General features: G+C 46.0%; 1 protein-coding gene across 1 annotated transcript in view; it reads right to left on the bottom strand.

Moving 5' to 3' along the window:
• SETBP1 (SET binding protein 1) overlaps positions 1–21016 on the bottom strand; it is a 351100-nt gene extending 330084 nt beyond the window's left edge. The window contains 2 exon segments of the mRNA XM_019652899.1: positions 1020–1676; positions 20887–21016. Coding sequence (XP_019508444.1) covers positions 1020–1505 — 486 coding nt within the window. The 5' untranslated portion in view covers positions 1506–1676; positions 20887–21016.
• Between the last annotated feature and the right edge of the window lie 459 nt (positions 21017–21475).

Below are 21475 nucleotides of genomic sequence, written 5' to 3' on the forward strand. Positions count from 1 at the left end.
AAAATGGTGAGAAACAGAAACTTTCCAGACTCTGCTATCACAGAGGAATGCCAAACCCCTCCCAGGAAGAGGTCACTGTGACCCCCTGTGACACAAAATAAACACAAAATGAAACCGGACCCGCTGTTTCTTAACCAAATGACATTCTCAATCACCTAGAGAGCTTCTTTCTACCCCCAAGTTTGTTAAGGAGGAAAATGACAACCAGCCAAGTTCACTGAACACCCAATCTTAAAAGTCTATAAGGTGTTGACAAAGATTTGGGTCAGTGGCCTGTCCCTTTTCTTTCTCCAGTTCCAGGTCTAATGCTTACCACTGGCTTTCAGAATTATGATCTCTCAGCCTTCTAAGAGGCTCAGTTACTACAAAGACTGGGCTTCCTTAGTCAAATGAGAGGCTCACCTATGTTAGAAAAATGTACAGGAGAGACTGAAAGCAAAAGCTTACACCAGTTCTTGATTGTACTGATTGATCAAAATTTTTCAACATCCCACTCTCAACTATGAGAACTGTTATAAAGGATTAAAGCAGAAGAAAAACCTCAAAATGTTGTCACGGCTTAGCCAGATCTGACCCAGCCAATTGGCTGCTACACAATAAATAGGAACATTCCAGAATTCTAACTGTAGTAGCTACTGTTGTTCAGGTGTGTAGAAGGTATAATAATAAATTGGACACTACACCAAGGTATCAGAGGCATTTCTTCTAGAGGCCCTAAGCAGGCCATCAAGGAAACTGGTAATTCAGAAATATAGCAGGTTTTCAAATAACATCATTGAGTTCAACATTGTTCCCTTATAATGCTGATGAGATGACACAGGAAATAAACTCTTGTTTATATCAATGAGCCGATGGGAAAATTGGTTTCGTTTTTGTTTTGCTTAAAGTTTCAGAAGCAATCGGTGACCGTTAAGTGTACATAAGTAATAAGCAAATTAGACCCCTAGAAGTTGAGGATAAAATAGCAAAAACAAACAAACAAACAAACAAACAAAACCCTACAGAACAGGGCTCCTTACCTTCTTCTTGGAGTGGCTTCTTTCCTCCTCCTTCGTGGCTTTGCTATTTTTCCCAGCACGGGACACCTTCTGGTCCCCAGACTGCTTGATGGTGATCTTGATCTCAGGGGGGCATATGTAGTTCTCCAAATTCTTTGGGGGTTTCTTCGCCCGTTTTGTGGTCTGAATCTTCAGTTTCAGACTCCCCTCCGTGAAGTTCGCCTCCTTGATTGAAAACTCCTGCTCTTCCAGGCCATCTCCTGCTACCCATTTCTCGCTGTCCGCATTGGAGTTGGAATCCACATCCCGCCCAGAGCCCAGTTCATCCTCCTCCTCTGGCTCCATGCGTTCTCCGCCCACGGGGATCCCCTTCCCAGTTCCTGGAGCAGAGAGCAAAGGTTCCCCTGCGCAGCCTGGGGCAGCCGGGGGCTTGGCAGAGGAAACGGGCAGGAATTCCGGCTCGCTCGCCCTTTGCCGGGAGCTGCTCAAGATGTCCCTGGACTCCATGACAATCCTACAGTCTTCAGGAGTTCTCAGGAGGGGGAAGGGAAAAGAGGGGACTGGGAAGGGAGGAAGAGAGGACACCCAAAATTCCAAGGACAAAGTCGGCCAGCTGCTGGGTTCAGAGTCTCAGGGATGGAGACGCGGTGAAGTGTTCAGAAGCAATCAGATCTGCAACTGAGAAGCAGAGAGATCATTAGCCATGACAGGAAGGAAGATGACCTCAGAAGTAACGCAATCTAAGTTCCAGAAGCCCCTTCCCATGTATCTATGGCATCAGAATAAATGATGGGAAGAAATCTCAGATCAGAATGTGCACATCTCGACTTGGATTAAACTGGAGCGGGTGGGGGGCAGGGGGAAGCACTCACACAAACACACCCCTTCATTGAATTGTTATTGACATTTATGGCTGTGGACCCAAGAAAGGTAAGAGAGGCAAGCCCTCCAGGCCAGTTACCAGCTAGAAGCTTCTGAAACCAAAGCCACAGCTGGCTGAGTCACCATCAAAACCCACCATGACGAAAGGGAAGTCGGATGTGTTGCTGCTCAGGGTCTGTGGGAACTGCGTTTGGCTGGTTTCTTGCACCACTTCCCTCTCACATATGAAAACCAGTTTGCCAAGCTGAGCACGACCCCTGAGGTGCCTGGGCCAAGTTCTCCATCTCCTTGGAGGAAGAACGTTTAGCTGACATCCTGACCACTCTTTCTTGGTCACTTTTCATTATGAATTATTTCAATTGTGAAAGAGCCTTACCTAATTCTTAAACCAAATGTGAAGCGTAGGCACAGGCTTGAAAACAAAAAAGATAAACCAACTCTGAAAATGCTTCTATGGACACCAAAGGTATTTAATCATTATCAATTATTTAGATAAAAAATAGCTATTCAAGAGCCTTTTAATTCCCATTGTGGTCCTTAAACAAAGTGGCATTATGTCTATATGACAACAAGAAAGAGAAAGGAGAGAGGGAGCATGTCACAGCCTTTGGAAGTGTCAGGGAACCCTCCCACCCCCACCCACCAGGATCTTTGATTCTGATTTTCTCACAAGGAAGAGAAGAATCAGTCAGGCTTTCTCCAGACCATCGTAGGATCCGCTAAACTATCCTCCACCCTTATTCGCTCCATGTCCCATTATTCTCAGTTTCTTACTCATCATTTTCAAAGCCCAAAAGGAAGCCCAAACGCTCACTCTCAAGAGGAAGCTTACAGCCCTACAGCACAAAACTTCAAAACCTCACCTCCTTTCACCCCTAGGCTGTAGGTGAGATCACACTCGGGCCTTCTTAAATTCCTGACTACTCTCTAAGTTTCCCAGCAGAAGACATTACTGCACACCTTAGAATTTCTACCACTGAGCCCATCAATTTAAGGAACTGGTCGGCAAATGCACCCACCATAAAACTCCAACGATGCCTGCACAGACACATTCACAACAGCCAAGAATTGGACCCTTAAGGCCAGGCATGTATGTTCTCCCTCTGGAATCAGTACATTTTCAGCTGATGCCCTGTGAGGAAGCCAGCCAGCAAGGCAGCTTGGGGCCTCACACTGACCTGCTCCCCAGAGATACCCAGGAACATACTCAGCTCTTGAAAACTGCTCAGCCCTACAGAAAGACACATTTACAACTGCTTCCACTTAGGAGAAAACCCAATGAATACAGCATTTCTAGAAGCGAAGAGGCTGCGTGAGCATCTTCGCTGAAGCTGTCGATCAAATACCAAATCCATGCTACAGGGAAAAGGGACAAAGTTCCCACTTAGGAAAAGGGAAATGCACTTAGATCAGATAACACTTGATGTTTCTTTTACTTGTAAGATTCTTTGTCTCATCTAGATTGATCTTTGGGCCTACCAGCCCAAAAATCTTACATAATTTTTTAAAAGTCATATTCAAGTCAACATTCATTGAAACCTCTCTTTTTAATGTCAAGTGCCACACTAGCTGTTGGAGTCATCAAGACGCCCTAGGACATTCCGCTGCTTCTCAAGCAGTAAGAGTCCAGTAGGTCTTTCTCATTGTATACCCTAGAGCCATACAAATCACAAGCCATGTTTTCTCATGGCAGTAGTTTTCAGTGATTTACTCCCTCTGGCACAAATCTCCAATGTTACATTTTAATTCCCTGCTACCCACCTAGAAAGCTACCCTTGGGTTAGGGCAAAAAAGTGAGGCATGGTCCCCATAAAATATTCCTAACCTAAATCCATTTGGACCTTTGAACCACAGTAGGCCAGTGTGTACTGCAGGGTCTATGGTAAGAGAAAAGAAGGTGAAATCTGAACTTTAGAGAAATGGTATGTATATGAGGTAAATGTATTATGAATGCTAAGAAAATATCTTCTAGTAAAAAAAAAAATGACTCACTTCAGAGTAGTTATATTTAATGGTATAAATCATTAACTAATTGATGTAGAAGACAAAGTTCCAAGAGTTAAAACTCAAGTAGTAAGAGATCCACAAAAAAGAAAAACGCAACAATTTTTTTTCCAGTTCTCCTCAAGTCAAGATCCTAAGACACAATTAAAATACAATCTCTTTCCTCAATGAGGTTACACTCTTGAATAGTGACTTGAAAAATGAAACAGAACAGATTTTTCTATGTCCTATAATAAAGAATAGAAACAAAGGGAAGAGAAAGCGTTTCCCACTTGGGCACGGTGCAGATAGATAAATGGCAAACTACCCAGAAAGGCTTCAAGGAGAGCATAGGGTGCGGTCTTGACCTTGAGGGGCTTCCATAGGGAGAGTGGGCAGATGGAAGGTATGGCAGAAAGAAGGAACAACATGAGGCGAGCCCTGGGGCAGGAGCACGCAAGGTTCAGGGAAGAGAAAGCTGGGGTTTGGCTAAGAGGTAGGGTACAAAATGGGGACTAGTGAGAGGTATAGATGGAGATGAAAGGTGACAGTCAGATCATAGACATCCTTGAATGTCACACTAATTAGATGGATTTTATCTTACAGGTAATAAGAAAAGCCATTTAAGGGATATCAACAGGGAGGCAATGCTATTAAGGCTATGCTTTAGGATGATAATCCTAGCAAGTGATATGAGGGGTGAATTAGGGGAACCTGATATTAGAGGCGGGGGACCAAGCGGAGGCTCGGCTGACATTCAATTCTTGTTGCATGAGGACCTGAACCAGAGCAGCATGAGTATGACACGATAAATACTACAGATGAAATGGTGATGCAGTCTCAAATAATCCCAACCTTAGGAACTCATCAATTCCAGGCTTTCCATACTGGTTTCACCCTTCAGAATCCAGTCTTAGGGTTCATTACTTACCAACTTGCATTCCCTATTCAAGTCCAACTAGTCTCCACAGTAGCATTATACACATAGAATTCTTTCTGCCTTGGTTTTTTTTTATAGAATCTTTTCTTATATTCCTTTCCACCAATGCATGCAATGCCTGGCACACAACTGGCACCCTCCAAATGTCTGTGCATGAAAGAATGAATGAACTAATGAATAAACAGATCCCAAGCCTTCCCATACTTCAAGGCCATGCCGAAGTGTTCACTTCCCTGTAATAATATTTTGTAAACTCTGGACCACAGCATTCACTCCCTGGCCTGACTTACACTACACCCAGCTGCTGTATAGCTTGCCACTAAATACTAGCCTTGCATTGTCCCCTTGTTGTTTCAAGTACACAAATCTTATTTTGACTGCAATTCAGTCTCAGGCTGAGACCAACTGCAGTTGTACAACTCTCACATTCACTTCAGCACCCAGTGCAGGACTGGGTACTGGGAGGGCTTCCAGAAGTTCTTTCTGAATGAAAATGAATCAGCCCCCTGACAGTCAGTCAAAGTTCTGTGCTTCAAACTACTCCAACTGCAGCTCCACCCACCCAAGCAGCCCCTGAGAAATTATTCACTGCCTATGCTGAGGATTATAATACAGCCCCCTCTTGTCCAAACGCACCCCTCACCTTAGGAAAATAAAAAGCTTTCAAAAGCAAAGAGCAGAGAAACCTAACCTGTTTGTTTACTTCACCAGCACACAAAGCTGTTGTTCTCCTTTTGCCTTTTCCCCGCACGTACCTGCCACCCCAGGTTCACAGGTCACTTTGGTGGTGAGTCTGGGAGACCATGGCGTGTCCTGTTTGGTGCACCCGCCCCACCCCCGCCAACAGCGCGTGTGAGGACACACACTCACGGACTCACTCACACACTCAAGGAGGAGGGGAAGCCAAAGCAAGGTGAAAACGTTTTGCCTTGTCACATTCCAGCAGTCAGCAACTCCTGCAGAGGGGGCGGGTGCACAATGCATGCTCTGTACTTGGCGCAGGCCTCCCATCCAACAGGAATTAACCCTTCCATGGCCGCCTACAGGGCGTGGGGTGGCAGGGTAGAGGGACAGTGAAACTGCGGTCCCAGAGGAATAGAGGGGCAGGGAGGAGAGGGTGGTGATGCATTGGGGAAGAACGCTGGAAAAGGGCTCTCCTCCTCGTCCTGCTACCCACAGACAGCGTGATGCTACAAAAGCCACTTGGAATGCCTTATTCCACACTTATCTCAGCAATGGAGGAGAACCCAGGTCTCCCATACTCAAGACTTTGTAATGTTAACGGGCACAGCCATAGATCTAAGAGGATACTCCAGAGGAGACAGTGTGACCTACAGAATAATTTAAGAGACCAGGGGCATCCTGCTTGGCTAGTCGTGCCTCATGACTTAATGTGTCACAAGAAGTACATCCTCCCTCCTTACAAATCAGCGTGATGGAAGAATTTTTCCTAATGTAAAAGATACTCTCTACCTGGAGCAGGGGGAACTCTTACTAATCCTGGAGCTTGGTGGAAGTGCAAATTCTGAAGCCCCACCTATGGATTCAGGGTTCCAGGTGGGGCCCAGTACTCTGATTTTTACCAGGCTCTCCAAGTGGTTCCAATGGGCTTAGGCTTTACGGGGTCTATGTGCTTACTCCTCCCAACTGCGGTGGTAGGAGTCATAATAAAGCACTAATATTCTGTGTTGATAGGTTTCTTTCCCCCTTACCGTAGTTTTCTGAATAGGCAGCCCTCAGTTGCATTTTATTCATCCATGCAATCCCAACACCTTGCAGAGTGCCCAACGCATAAGGAAAACTCGAGAGATGTTGGTCGACTGAATTAATACATGAATAAACCAGCAAGGGCTGGGCTTCCTGGAATCGTCCAGCTCTCCCGTCTGCTGTGCTCCCAGGGCACATGGAGGCCATCCTCACCCTGACTGCTGCTTTCCAAAGAAACATGGCAGGACTGACAGGGCCTTTGGCATGTCTAACAGGAGCCAAACATGTGGACTGTGCCATATAGCAGAGTTCATAAATCTTCCTTCAATCTTAGTGTCTCATCAACAAAATGGGGAAGAAAAAAAAAGTTTTCCTACTCTTCCTCATTAGGCCATAGTTTTCACCTTTTTTATTAAGGGAACTACATGCTCCTTATAAAATTTTTTTACAATAATACATGTGCCTCATAAGGTCTGAAAGGCAATCCATCACAAACAGAGGAAGGTCCACTGCCTCATTCCTGACCTTTCCCAAACTTCCCCAGGGCTCTCCACCCTCAGCCCTACCTGCTCTGAACTCTGTGAATCCCCATAAGACCAGACACTTCTTTCATCTTTACATGTAGAAGACACTGGGCTGACCATATAATCATCAAGTTACAACCTTCCCTCTCAAAACACTGTAGAATGTCTTCTAGCATTTGAAGTAATAGAAGAGAAAAGGGAGGCCAGCCTGGTTTTGATTTTTGTTTTTTTGTTTGTTTGGGGTTTTTGTTTTTGTTTTTGTTTGGTCGAAAACTCGTTTTATGCTGTTATAATTGAAGATTTTTGTTGCTGTTGTTGTTATAGAATTTCATTAATGACAAAATGAGTGTAGTGTGCATCTCGCTCCTTTTATTTTTCTTAAAACATAATGAGCTTTTTGGAGCTGTAGATGTAGGCTCTTTGTAGTTCAAAAATGTTCCGTTCAATTATTCCTTTCATTATTTATGATTTCTTCTATTCAATAGTGCTGGCTTCGTTCTACATTTTTCCTGTAACTCTTAGTTTAGAACTCTCAGCTCTGTTCTCCATTTCTTTCATTCTCTCTCTCATTGTGTTTACTTCTTTATTTTTCCTTGTGGGAGAGCATATCCTAATCTAGCCTCCATAATACAAATTTAATTCTATCTCCATCCACCCTTTGCCTTTACTGACTGTGGATTTTTAATTTTGCTATTGCATATTTTGTATTCCTGCAATCTTTCTTTACTTTATTCATCCTCCTTCCAGCTGATTCTAACGCTTTTTCATCTCAGAGCACTCCCTCTTTATTACTTTGTGCTCCTGCTCCACCGGGGTCATGCTTCTTCCCGTTGTGGATGTCTGGAAGCTTTTAAAAGTTCTTATTTTGCTGTTGTAGTAAATAATTATCATGATACTGTTTGTTTTACCTTGTTTTGAGTATTTTTCCCCCTAAGGTCTCATGTTGGATTCTTTCTCTTTACTCATGCTCTAATGAAGAAAGAGCCACACAAGGGAGTCTTGGCCTACGGAGAAAGCCCTGGACTCCTTTTGACTCTACCTTCCACTCACCGTGAGGCCAATGAAATCCTCCTCTCAGAGGTATTGCTGTCATCAGTTCCTAGTGAACAGTGACAGTGGTGTGCTGAAGTTAGCCCCAGGGGCTCATGAGAACCTAATGTAAATCTCTTCCCAGCTGCACATTTAATGGTGTCAAGTTGCAAACCAGCTATGGTACAAGTGTTTACACCACAGGAATCAGCAAACTTAAATCAGGGCTTATACAAAATGTGGAGAACAGGGCGTTAAACATTTACTAGAATACCATGGACAGTGGACAGCTATCTACTATTTTTTTGCTGTTGATGTTGTTGAACTAATTGAGGGTCTTTCTGACATATTCTTTAAACCCGAAATGCAGGAGTCCACAATACTATACAATGCTACAAATACTCTTTATGCCTGTCTGAGAGCTTTATCTAGGAAACATCTCTCTCAAGAAGTCAATGCTCCTCTTCCACTCCTCCCAAATCTCTCTCTTCCAGTCTTGCCCATTTGTTTTCTGAGAGCTGAGACTTTGAGAATATATATGATGTTAAGGAAGAGACCATCTTTAGCTGTTTCATTAATGTTGCCCATGCAGATGACTGCCTCTTTTTCTGGTTGACAGAAATTGTTAAGTTTCTGATCTTAGGGGGAAAAGGGTGTAAAAGGATGAAGTGTGAGCCTACCTGACTACAGATAGGGAAGAATTGCATTTTAAACCTAGGTTCACTGGCCTATAGTTATGAGACTCCCATCTCAGATTCTGGCAACATATTGACTCTGACTTTGACTATGAGGGTGGTTGAGCCTTCAGCTTTCTGTGTGTCTTCTAAAGTGTCTTCTGGGGAGTCAGAAGTGGCTCTTCCCATGTGCCTGGGACTCTGCATGTGCCTGGGGTCCTCTTCCTGCTCCCTTGAATTAATGCCTCTTTATTACTCAGGCCCTGGCCAATGGCACTTCCTGAACTTCACACACCACATCACGACTCCCTGCTTTGTACCTTTAGCACACAGAATTTCCTTTCCTAGCACTTACTATACTGTATAATTAATATCTGTGTCACTCTTGGTTTCGACTCGGCCTCCCCTACTAGATGGCAAGCCCTTGAGGGGAGGAGCTGTGTGTTTGGCTCACCATAGAACCCGTAGAGCCTGGCATGACTTCTGATCTAAGGAGCAACACTCCAAATTATTCGCTGAGTGAATGTTGAATGAGAGGCTGTCTCAAAGGCCAGCCAGGCACCATTTGACTCAGGTGCCCAAGACTCTGAGCGATGTGTCTCTGAAATCCTTCCTACTGCAGAAACACCCACAGTACATGCTCCATAAACACTGATGAATTGATCAAATGACCCAACCCATCTCCTGCTCTCAATCAGCAAGGGCAAAGGCAGCTGAACTGCACCACAGTTCTCTGACCCTGGAAACACACCGATGGTCTACAGCAAAGAACCAAGTTCATGCTTGGTGGCTTTTTTATATTACATACCTGTGTGGTACCTTCCTGATCACAGCATGCCTCCTCCAAGCTGTGTTCCCTGAGCACTGCACCAAACATTCCCCAGCAGCATCTCCTGAGCGGCAGCTCCCCCACGTCCACTGATCTGCTTCACTGCATATGATTCCCTGCTGCCTCCTCTGGCCAGCCCACCCTTCCTCCTTTCTCTACTTGGTTACCTCTAAATCATATTTCAAGAATTGGGTCAAGCATCACCTCCTTCAAGAAGACTGAGTGGACCTTCTTTTCTACTCCTTTCCCCTTGTGTGTACACATGTGAGCGTGCCAGTGCACACACACACACACACACACACACACACACACACACACTCATACACAAGAGGGTCTTGTTCTCACTTCCCTAGGCATTCTGCTATCAAAGCATTTGGCAAACTGTATTGCAGTGTTCCACTTACTTATTTCTCTCGCTCACCAGACCATGAGTGAAGGCCTCCATGAGGGAAGGGGCTGGGTTGGAAGTAGGTCTCTACCACAGTTCAGAGCACAGTGAACACACACAGTAAGTGACCAATAACAAGGGTCCAAGCCATGTTTCTCCTTGAAAAGAAGACTCGAAGGAGCACTGATATGATATCACAGGTTTACATTTCTTAGCCTTTCTTTTCCACTTAGTAATTGTGTTCTTAGAAAACATCTTTAACCTTTGCAAGTTTCATTTGGAAATTGGGTAAGAATCCTACCTCAAGGGTTGTTCAGAAAAGTAATGAAATCTAAATAAGATATTTATGAAAGAACATGTTGGGATCACCTTGGTGGGTCTTCAAAATTTTTGGTAAATTTGATTTACTCCCATAGTCTGTGCCACCCATGGTATTATTTGGCTAAATGCTGCCTTCTCTTCATGTTCCAAGTAAAGCCTGAGGGACAGGGGCTGGAGAACAACCTCTTCCATCTCCCTTTACAATGAGAAACACCTACAAGCTCTTTCATTTGTACCTGCTAACTTTACTGTTTTGATGTTGTTTGAGAATTGCTTTCCTCTTGTTCCCAGTTTGTCTCATGGAGGAAATAAGACTGAGTTCCTTCATGAATTCCAGATTCAATCCCCTGCTCTGCCATTTAGAGTTGGATGGCGTTGAGCAAGTTTCTTTTTCTCCCTGGGTCTCCCTATCTTCATTTGTATAATGAGAGAGTGTGAGGTGTTGAACTCTGTGACCACCTCCAGCTCTGGCATTCTCAGGTGCTGAGCTTTATTTATCTCCTCAATGGAATCCCCTCAAAGATAGGGCAGGTACCTGACACCTCTTTATAGATCTGCAGCTCTGCCTGGCTGAGCCTAACCCAAAACTCAGGGTTGGGCACTTTGTCCTCAGATCTCCACAACAGGGAGAGCAACAGAACCAAGCTTCTGGAGCCTGAGGCTGGGCACACTGTCTGTTAACAAACAGTTCCAGCTCTAGCTGCAAAAATACTGCCTCCTCTGGGAACCAATAACACAACACAACAGAATGAGCCTTGGGTCTTGGGCCCTGGAGAAACATCTCTAAATAAAGCACAGGGCCGAGCCAATCCTCATGTCTATGGGTAGAGCTCTAGCTTTGGCCAATTACCTGTGGCCTGCATTTCTCCATGCCGTCAAGGAGAGGGCACAGTTGTAGTGAGAGGGTCTTTATGGCCACAATCAGTTTCATCTGGACAACAGCCCTGGGGTGCAGAAGACCTGTCCTCATTTTACAGATGTGAAAATGATGGTCCAAGGAGGTTGACACTTTGCTCATGGGCACGCATTACCTGTGTCAGGTCCACAATCAAATCCAGATTGACATGACGTCAGAGCCTGTGCCTTTGCTTTTACATCATGATGTCTCTCAAACACAGAGTGATGCCAGCTTTCAACCAAACACTCTTAACTGCTTCTGCAGATGTGAGCTCCAAAACCAGTTTGCCATGTGACTTGTAACATCACTTAAAACTCTCTGGGCATCAGTTTTCTTATCTGCCCTCCTAGTGTCTGCACAGAATCTTACAAGGAAAAAAAAGTAAATAATATATGCAGAATAGCGTCTAAATCGGGTTCAGTGTGGTAGGGTAGACCAGTAAGAAGTGACCGATCAGAGTGTGTCCTGTCCAAGTAGAGAAGAGAAAAGGTAAAGAAAAGGATCCTAACCTTTAACAGGCATCTAGTACACAACAGGGGCTTTACATTTATTATTTGATTTAACTTTGAGATGCACACATTATGTAGATAAGAAAACTGAAGTTGAGACATTTATTGAAATGATAAAGCTAGCTCTGTCTTACTCCAGATATAATTTGCTTTCCTTTGAGCCCCAAATTAGTAGTCAGTTAAACTCCACCATGCCATTTATAAATTCAGGATGAAAATGATGACTTCCCTCAAGGCAATGAGACTAAACTGAACAATCGAACAGATAAGGAATTCCATAGTCTTTCTTTCTAGGCCCTCTGACTTTGACTCCATGCCCTGTTCAGACTTCATTCAAATTCCTTGACTTCTCAACCATCTGATTCAGCAATTGCTTTGCTTGTTGTCAATTGAACATAAAGTGTAATCTGATGCTTACATGTTCGTGCTTCTGCCTCAGGAGAGATGCTAGACATACCAGGTAGCTACACAAATATCAGCTCCATTTCCCTTCCTTTATCTTTCTCATTCAGCTATCTTGAACTGTCATCTGAATGCTGCGTTTACTGAAACATGCGCATGTCTTTCTCCAATTATACATTAAACTCCTGGAGATGAACACCAGAATCATAGAGTTCTTTTGTTCCTCAGAGTGGCTGATCCCCATTCGGAATGCTTATACGTACTTTCTGGTTTTCATTCTGAAGATAACTCTTTTGAACCCGACTGGAGAGCTAAGGCTGACAAGACTCAGGGTGGCCAGGAGAGTCAGACGTCAGGGTTCTCATGTGTGGTATGTGTGGAAATTCTCTGACTGGGGCATCCTTGTGCTCCTCAAACCTATGTGCCTCACACTCTGAAACCTCCACTTTTGGCTCTCATCTCGGCTCAGTGGAGATGCAGCCGTGGCAGGTGCCTCACAGGACATGGTGGAAAAGTTGAGGAACTTGAATGAAGACCAAACAGGGCATGGAGTCAAAATTAGAGGGCCTAGAAAGAAACACTGTGGAATTTCTTACCTGTTCAAGGACTCAGTTTAGTCCCAATTCTACCATCAAACCTCAGTTCACATCCTCCTCCAAGCCTGCCTGGCCTTCACCTTAGCTCTGATCGTACGGATCGCGTAATTCCCCTTAGATCACGCTCCCACTTTGGCTGCGGGCTGACGCTTTCCCTCTGAGCCGAGCATGTCTCTCCAGACACACTGTCCACTCTCCAGAGGCAAAAGCCACGTCTCATACCAGACCTCTCCCGCCCAGCAGTGCCCAGAACAATGGCTCACACAAGCTGCAATGCTGAGACTTTAATAAATATTTGTGGATCAAAAAACCGACTATAATCGAGCTCCAGAGTACAAAATAATGAGCATAAAGGAGGCCCACAGGGCTTTCACATCAAATCATCCTTTTTAGCCACCATTATTAATCAATACCTTAAAAAAAAAATCAAAGCTCTCCTTGCTCAAATAACAATAGGTCACAGACACAGCCACCGACAGCTGCAAGGGGCTTGCCACCCAGATTTCATTATTTTGCTACACGCACAATAACGGTGCCCCCACTGCTTCTGATGAGGGTGCTGAGGCAGCTATGGTGTATCTGTCGAATTCAGCATCTCCAGGACCACATCTTTCCAGCTCTAAGTTCAAGCTCCAAGCAGCTTCTTCCCGCTGAGAAAACTGCAAGTCTTTGGGAGAGGGATGGAATAATAAAGAAATTGCTTTTCACTCAGGTTAACAGTGTTGCTTGCTTTTTCTTTTTTTTTTTTCTTCTCTATCCCAGGTCCTAGGGTAAAAGTAATTGCAGCATCTCAGTAGGTTACAGAGCTTCTGTCTTTCTCAATATCCAACCAGTGTGTTCCTAGGTGAGTCAAAACTCCTGCAGAGCATTCACAGGGCCTCAGGTCAAAACCTACCTTTCCTAATCCCACCTTAACTCAAAGCAAGAGGACTCTCTCTGGCTTTTGACAAACTGTGGGTCACTCCCTTTGGTCTCAAAATGCATGCACACCAACTCAATAGTAGTTACTGAACAGTCCTTGGCAGGGCAGACTCAGCTGTGGGGATTGAGAGGGCATCCCAGTCCTCATGCCTAATGAAATCTACACAAAAAAATAACGCCCAGCCGTGATCCATGGGGTCCATGAAGTAACCATAGCAGAGATTCCAGGAAGCAGTAGCAAAGCCAAGTAGAGAATATTGTCTAGACTTTCCAGAAGCTATCTTTGTCTGCTTCATCTCCCTTGTCTCAATGCCGTTATTTCACCAAAGGGGGCCAGTTTTCCAAAAAGACGTAGAGACTCAATCAAGTCTTTTCTTCTACAGCATTCGCTATGGTGTTTCTTCACAGTTAGCTCACCAGCCCCTCCTCTCCCTCCCCTGCCCTCCAAGTCTCTGGTTCTAACTGGGAAGCGTTTCCTGAACCTATTTGCCTTCTGTAACTCTTCCAACCACAGCAAACACTTAGCAAAGGGCACTAACCCTCAGTGGGATTGGTTTGGGCAACTGCTGGGGGTACCACTGAATGGGATTGAGGAACCGTGAGTTTTAAGAAAGCTTGAAAGTTCCTAGGACCCTTCTAGCTGTGGAATCACAGAATTTCCTATCATTCGAAACTCTTTCACTCTACTATGGCTCCAGCTAAGGAGTGGAAAGGCAACTCAACTCGTTCCACGTCTTCTGCTAATGGACGGTCAGCCTGGCCGGTAGCCATCCTCTCAGGGCCCTTTCCCTAGAACATCCCTCCTCTGGGAGCGTTTCTCTGCTCAGCCTCCATGTGGCCAGGCTCACTCTGTCACCCAGGAGCTGGGAAGCACCTGGACTTAAGTAACAAGGAAGACTGCATGGTTAAGTGCCAAAATGAGGGTGGTGGACAAAAAAAAATGTAATTGGACTTTTCACAGAAAGTCAAGAGCAGTGTGTGCTAGAGTGACGAGGAGACTCTAGTAGGCACTTAATAAATGTTTGATGATTCAGTGAATGAGTGAGTCAGTGACTTGTAGCGTGGACATGTGGTAAAACATCATTAACTCCTGGCTTGGAGGGAGACACTGAGAGTGGGCGATTGCCCTTGAAAAATAGCCAAAAATATAAAAGCCATTAACATAAGTGGTTATTATTCCATTTGTCTAAGAAGGCCTCGTTGTGTTGCTTCACAGTGTGGAGCTTAAGCATACCTTAAACAACATTGACTTTTAATAGTCTATCACTTTATACATTCTGTGATCCAGCCATGCAACAGAAGTCATTCATTAGCAGGGAGAGGGCTTTGTGGGGCAAACTTGGTCCCTTCAAAAACTCACAACCCAGGGAGACAGTGACAACAAATAGAGAGGCAGCAAGTGCAGGTTGCCAGGCAAGTGTTTTAAACCTCAAGTGCTCTGGAGACAGGGGTGAGGAGCTGAGAGAGAGCTGGTCTGAACTCCTAAGAGGTAGCCATTCTGGCTAAATGGGACCAACCAGGACATCTTCTACAGAGGAGGTGACAACGCAGGGTGAGTTCAGATGTGAAGGTAGACAGAGTACGCAGGGTCAGGGAGGAAAGCAGTCTGATGGAAGCAGGTGTGTGTTGTGTAAAATGGGGCTCACTCTACAACAGGTGCCTGGGGCAGGCCGCTGGACAGGGCGAGCCAGGAATTATGGGAAAGAGAAAGAGGAACAACCTAGAAGAGTCAGGGAGCAAATGGACAGTGAAGAACTTTCCAGATTTCTCCAGAACTTACTGGGTTTGCTAGGGCACAGGGAATCCTGCTGTCATTTTTTTAGAGAGGCTACAAATTCTGTCCTGAATGTTAGTGCTCAGCCACTGTAGCTTCCCCTCACACTCTTTCTCTCTATGTGTCTACAACTCTTTCCTTTTCACCGTCTCATGCTCTCTTTTTTTTTTTTAAAGACTTTATTGGGGAATTGGTGGAGGGAACAGCATTGGGGAATCGGGGAAGGGGAACAGACAAGTTACTGTCCTTTTGTTCTTCCGTCTAGTTATGGAGGACGTCGCTCCACTGGCCCATGTTGGTATTATCATTGCGCTCTTCCCGGGTGAGGCAGTCACTCGCCGGCCATTGGACGGCCGCTCGAGGTCGAGCTGTTGTTCACCATCTTAGCTGTAGAGGGCAGTGTCACTGGCCCTCATGTGGTATCCGAACCAGGGCTGGCGTCCCAAGCCAACTCCNGGACGTCGCTCCACTGGCCCATGTTGGTATTATCATTGCGCTCTTCCCGGGTGAGGCAGTCACTCGCCGGCCATTGGACGGCCGCTCGAGGTGGCTCATGGCAGCTCACGCTGGCTGCCAGCCACTCACGGTAGCCCATGGCAGCCCACTGCAGCCCCACTGCAGCCTAGGCCATCACTGGCGACTCACAGCAGCCCAGCTCCAGGTCGAGCTGTTGTTCACCATCTTAGCTGTAGAGGGCAGTGTCACTGGCCCTCATGTGGTATCCGAACCAGGGCTGGCGTCCCAAGCCAACTCCTAACCAACGCACCACTCGGCCGGCCCTCACCTTCTCATTCTTAACTGGAAGAGCATTTCCTAAGCACCAACACATCCTTGAGTCCAAACTGGGTATTGTCTGAAACTTTGAGTCTCAGGTATGCATGACATAGCAGGCATCCAAAAATTCAACTGATTAACTTTTTTTTTTTTTTCATGAGTCAACTGAAGAGTAGAAAACAACTTTCCCTGGCAGTCTTAGCGGTCCCTGTAGGCATTTCTGGTCATACCAAGGGGTTACTAATCTCTGGGCTATGGCAACAATGATGTCGGGACCAGTTTCCACGAGGCAACATGGAAATCCTCTCAGAGTTCAATTACAGAAATTAGCTGGTATTGTTTAATCCTCACAAGCCCTGTGAAGTCGGATAAGCATCTTTATCCCTATTTTACTGCTTAGGTTACTGAGGCTCAAAGAGGTTAAATAACTTGCCAGGGGTCATTTAGCTAGGAAGTAGTGGGGACAGGATCCAGAGCTGATCTGTCACTTCAGGTATTATGCTCTTTGCACTTTAACTGTCCATGGTCAGGTCCTAGGTCCACAACCAATTTGTGTCATGTCGGCAAGTCACCGTTATCCATTGCCGCATCTTCTAAATGGGGATAAGATGCTCATCTGGCCTCCCACCTTAGGAGAATCAAGGGGGAAATGTGATAGGAAGATAATTTTGAAAAGGGCAATGTGCCATGCATATGAAAAGGGAGTGTTTTTGATGGGAAAAAAGTTGGGTCAGGGAAACCTTTCTCCAACCTGACAAACTTCTAAAACTCTCACCTGCTCACCATTCGTCCTCTGTCCCTCCCCAGCGCAGGGAAAGGCCTCAGTGTGCCTGGGGGTCAGTTCATCTGGCTTCGCCTATAATTATTTTACATGGGTCGGCTGATCATAATCCATCATCAGGCCCTGGGGAGGTGTGGCTGCTCCCTCCCAGGTGATCCTGTGGACTTCAGGCCTGCTCACCTTCTCCATTTGACCCTGGCATCATCTGCTCTGAATTGGACAGGAAGTCAACTGTGGGTTTCTACGCCAAAGGCCATTAAAAAATAATAATGTTTCCTCAACCTTAGAGGGGAAAAATAATGTTTCTCCCTAAGCGGGTAAAAACCAACTCTGAAAGGGAAACTGTTTCAGTCTGAGCCTTTGAAATGTTCAGATGAGAATGGTAAGAGTCACTAACTTGGACTCAGTCATCTAACCAAGGTTACCGGTTCCCCCCCAAAACTTTATACTGCGCCAGCTTGGTAGTGTCTAAGAGGGCATCCAATTCTCACAGAAGGCTAAGTGGAAACGGAAAAGAAGACTCAGAATCAAACAATAACATAGGATGCCATCTTTCCCTAGGGTTCATAAACTATACAGTCTGTAGACACCTTGATGTTGACTTTTCTGCTCTTAGCAAGCGTTTAGCTGCTCAAAGTGTATGCCACATGCCATGAAGAGTTCATGAAACGCCAGCTCTAAATGCAGCCCAAACCTACGGCAATATGTATGACAATAGTGCTCCTTACTTAATCCTGGTCCAAAGCACTTTGGGAAGCTCATCCAGTTTCATAACATGCCAATGGCATTGAACTGTTTTGTTCCCTTCTCCATCAAGGACCAAGCAAGTGATGGGTGGCAGGGACTCTATAAGGCTTCCTTTTTCCGGCCCCTGCACTAGACCCGTCCCTTAAGTGGGTCCCAGAACAAACTCAATCCCGTCATCCCATTTTTTAAGGTGCTGAAACTCCTGACAATGCTAATGTGTTAATAACAATTTATCCTCTTCTTCTGGCAGGAACAGAAGTGAAGCAACTTGAAATGCCATCAGCAAAAAAATTATTTATTTCCCATTCCTGAGCAGCAGAGAAAACAAGGTCTCATTGGCTGGGTCTGCCTTCCATAGCTTTCTGGTTTCAATTAAAACTTCAAGTCTCCAAGGGAAAAACTGGCATTCTGGGAGGCTGAGGCCCGGCCAAGTTTCAGCGTCTCCGCAGCAATCCAGAAGGGATGTCCCATCCATCTAGCCACAGCCACTTCTCATCTTCCTCCTTTCTCATGGGATAAAGAAACCTCAGGGCAGATACTGAAGTACAACTAAAAAGAATGGCCGGTTAAAAGAGCTCTCCTCTCCTAGAGGTGCATTTTTGTGCCAGAGGAGTATTGATTCAGCCCCTAATGGAATTGAAAGTCAAGAGAATGGCAGAAGCAGAGCCATGGATACAGGGGAAAGTGCCTACCGATTTATTTCTTCTCCAGCAAACGCCTGCCTCCTGCCTCTCCCCACTGACCATCTTCAACTAAATTCTAAAAAGATTCCACACAGTTTTCCCTTTCCCCCCAACCCTCTTTTGGGTCAGGTGACTTACAAAGTCGCCTGCCATGAATAATACAAGTACTTGACCTGAAGCCCTCATGGCACCAAGGACTCCTTGGTTCACTCCGGGATACCCCCTGGCTTCCCCTGCATGAAGTCCAGAACTGGGTCTGCCAACAGAGCCTTCCTATGTGACATTCTGATGTTAACATAACAAAAGATCGGATTACACCCCTTCATTTGCCTAGCCCATTCATGAACATATAAGGCAGTTGATATTTTCTCCCAAGCTAGAAGTGGTCCCTTTCCTAACCTACATTGCTGCCTCTCAGCCACACGGCCTTATGTTCACTACAAACCGGCCCCTCCCCCACCGCCAGTTTGTTTATTCCAGTGACACATCTATTTTCTCTGCTATGAGAGACAAGTCGGTTTCCCTCCTCTGGCTCCGGATTGCATTCGCTCACCACCTCCTCCCCCCAGCCCAGCTCAGGTTACTATAGTGGCAAGCAGCTCCCACAGCCCAGCTTTAACACCAATTCAACTTTCCAAGACTAAGACATTTTTTCCTTCTTAATGGGGGAGGGGAGGGTGGCATGCAAAACAGCATTTTCGGAGTACCTGGTCTCCATATCTTCTCAGCCTAGGTTCCCTGAAGTTTACAAATACTCAGTATTCAACCACACTCTTCTGATCTGTCCTAACGCCTTCCTCTGGTAGCAGGCAACTCAATTAAGTACAGAGGAAAACAGCATCTTCAACTTCGCTCTGAAACCTGGGACTCCAGGTCAAAGCAAAAGTGATCCTGCCTCCCTCTGGGAGTCCTGGGATGGTGGAGGCCACAGACAGCAGCAGGAGAAAGGGGAGAGAGTGACCTGGGATTGTAAACTGGCTACGTTTTAAAGTGCTACAAACTTTCTCCTCCCTCCCACGCCCCTGGCCAGTTGGCCCCGCCTCCCATCCCTGCCAGACAACTTCTAACTGGGGAGCAAAGGAAACTCGCCCAGACCATCCAGGTCAGGTCCCAGTGGTGCCGATGTGGCCTGCACAGACCACCCTTCCTCTCCAGTCCCTCCTCTGGACCCCACTCCTGCCCCAACCTCTGAACACACACACACACACACACACACACACACACACACACACACACGCACACACACATTTTGAAGGTGAAGATAGTCCAGATGGGGCACAACCAATTTACCTGTGTGATCTAAGGGTAAGAGATGGGGCCAAACTGCCAAATAGTTTTGGTGACAGCTACTTTATGAAGTTAATTGTTGTACAAATCTACAGGAAAGGAAGGAATAACAGGATGAAGAGTAAAGGAATGAAAGAGGAAGAGAACGAAAAATCACATAAGAGAAAAACAAATAATATTAGTATTTCCTTAAAAACCATGGACCCCGACGACCCCCCCCCCACCCCCCGCAACCAAACTTTAAGACAAAAAGGTGTGGATTGCGTTGGGGAGAGGGGAGTACAGCTTAGAAGGAAAAGTAGCTGCTGTAGAATTCCAGAATAAACTGCCCGTTTGGAAGAGAGCTTCTGCAAGGATAGACACACAAATTGGCCTTTTAGCATGAGACGTCAACCATGAGATTATCAGGACAGTTTATTTGAAGCGGAAACGAATCGGAAATCCTTCCCTGAACAGCCCTTTTAGACCGATATACACACCCTCAGAACCCACACAGACAACACATAAAGAATAAATGCAGCATCGGGGGGCAATGAGAATTCCCTCCCCACACTCCCAGGACCTCTAGCCTCATCTCCTACTTCCAATTGCACAACTTTCCGACCTCCAAAGAAAACATTTCCAGTTGGATCGGATTTCAGAATGGTTGTCAGCGGCGTGGGTCAGGGGAGAAGGGGTGCTTGTAGCTTGTCAGGGAGGGGGACTGGAAGACAGCATTTCGGCAGTCATTATTATTATTTATTATTATTATTATTATTACTATTATTATTATTTAGAACCAACATGCTCTACCAATCGAAAACTGCTATTACCCAACAATGCTTTCATCACAAACAGACACCGAAAACAGCATCACCGTTATCACCATCTTGCTAAATTATCTACCCAGTCCAGTTTACCTGACTTTGTCTCTGTGGAACTTCTCAGACAGTATTTTAGTCAAAGAGATAATGGTTTGAAAGACAAAAACAATAAATCGATACTGAAGGGCTCCCTTTCCGGAGTGATTTCCCACTGGAAACCACCGAACGGGGAAGCCTGCCCTTAATTCCCAAGCCCACGGCTCCTCTAGAAACACACACAATGCGTGCTTTCAAAAAAGGCATTCGCCTGCTTTTAAGGGAATTCCTGTCTTTTCAGAGTCCCAAAACCGGAGAGCACGAGAAAGAGACTCGGATCCATTGATTAAGATTTTAAGAGAAAGACTAACACAGAGCCACAACACAAGCACACACCAACCTTCGCCGGCTGGACCACTTCTTCCCTGTTCTTCTTTCTATTAACGACACGTTAGATTCTGATACATTTCCCCCCCCAAAATCCAACTAGGTTACAATGTAGCTCTCTAGCTCCACTTAACCTGCAAGTTACAAAGAGAGAGAGGGAAAAAAAAAAAATCCTGCCGCCTTCCCACCCCTTTCCCTACCCCCTCCCCCTCCGAGTCCACTCCACCAACGCCAAACCCGCCAGCCCTGGCAGCCGGCGGCAGGACCGAGGGAGGGTGCAGAAGGCGGGGGGGTGGGGGGTGGGGGGGGATCAGATTTGGCGAAACTCAATAAGCTCCCAGCCCTCCAGCCCGACGCTTCCACCATCGCTGCCACCAACGGGCCACTCCAAATGAGCCAGCATCGCTGCCCACCCGCGAGCGGGCCGGAATCGCTCCCATCCTAGGCAACCTCGCCGGGACCGGCAACCCGCCCCCTCGGCCCCGTCTCCCCCTTCCCGCCCGGTGCAAAGTCAAAGCCCCAGCGAGGCGACGTTAACTTTTGCATGCAGGGCGCGCGCACACACACACACACACACACACACACACACACACACACACACA

The sequence above is a fragment of the Hipposideros armiger genome, unplaced genomic scaffold, assembly GCF_001890085.2.
Source record: "Hipposideros armiger isolate ML-2016 unplaced genomic scaffold, ASM189008v1 scaffold_189, whole genome shotgun sequence".
NCBI lineage: Eukaryota > Metazoa > Chordata > Mammalia > Chiroptera > Hipposideridae > Hipposideros > Hipposideros armiger.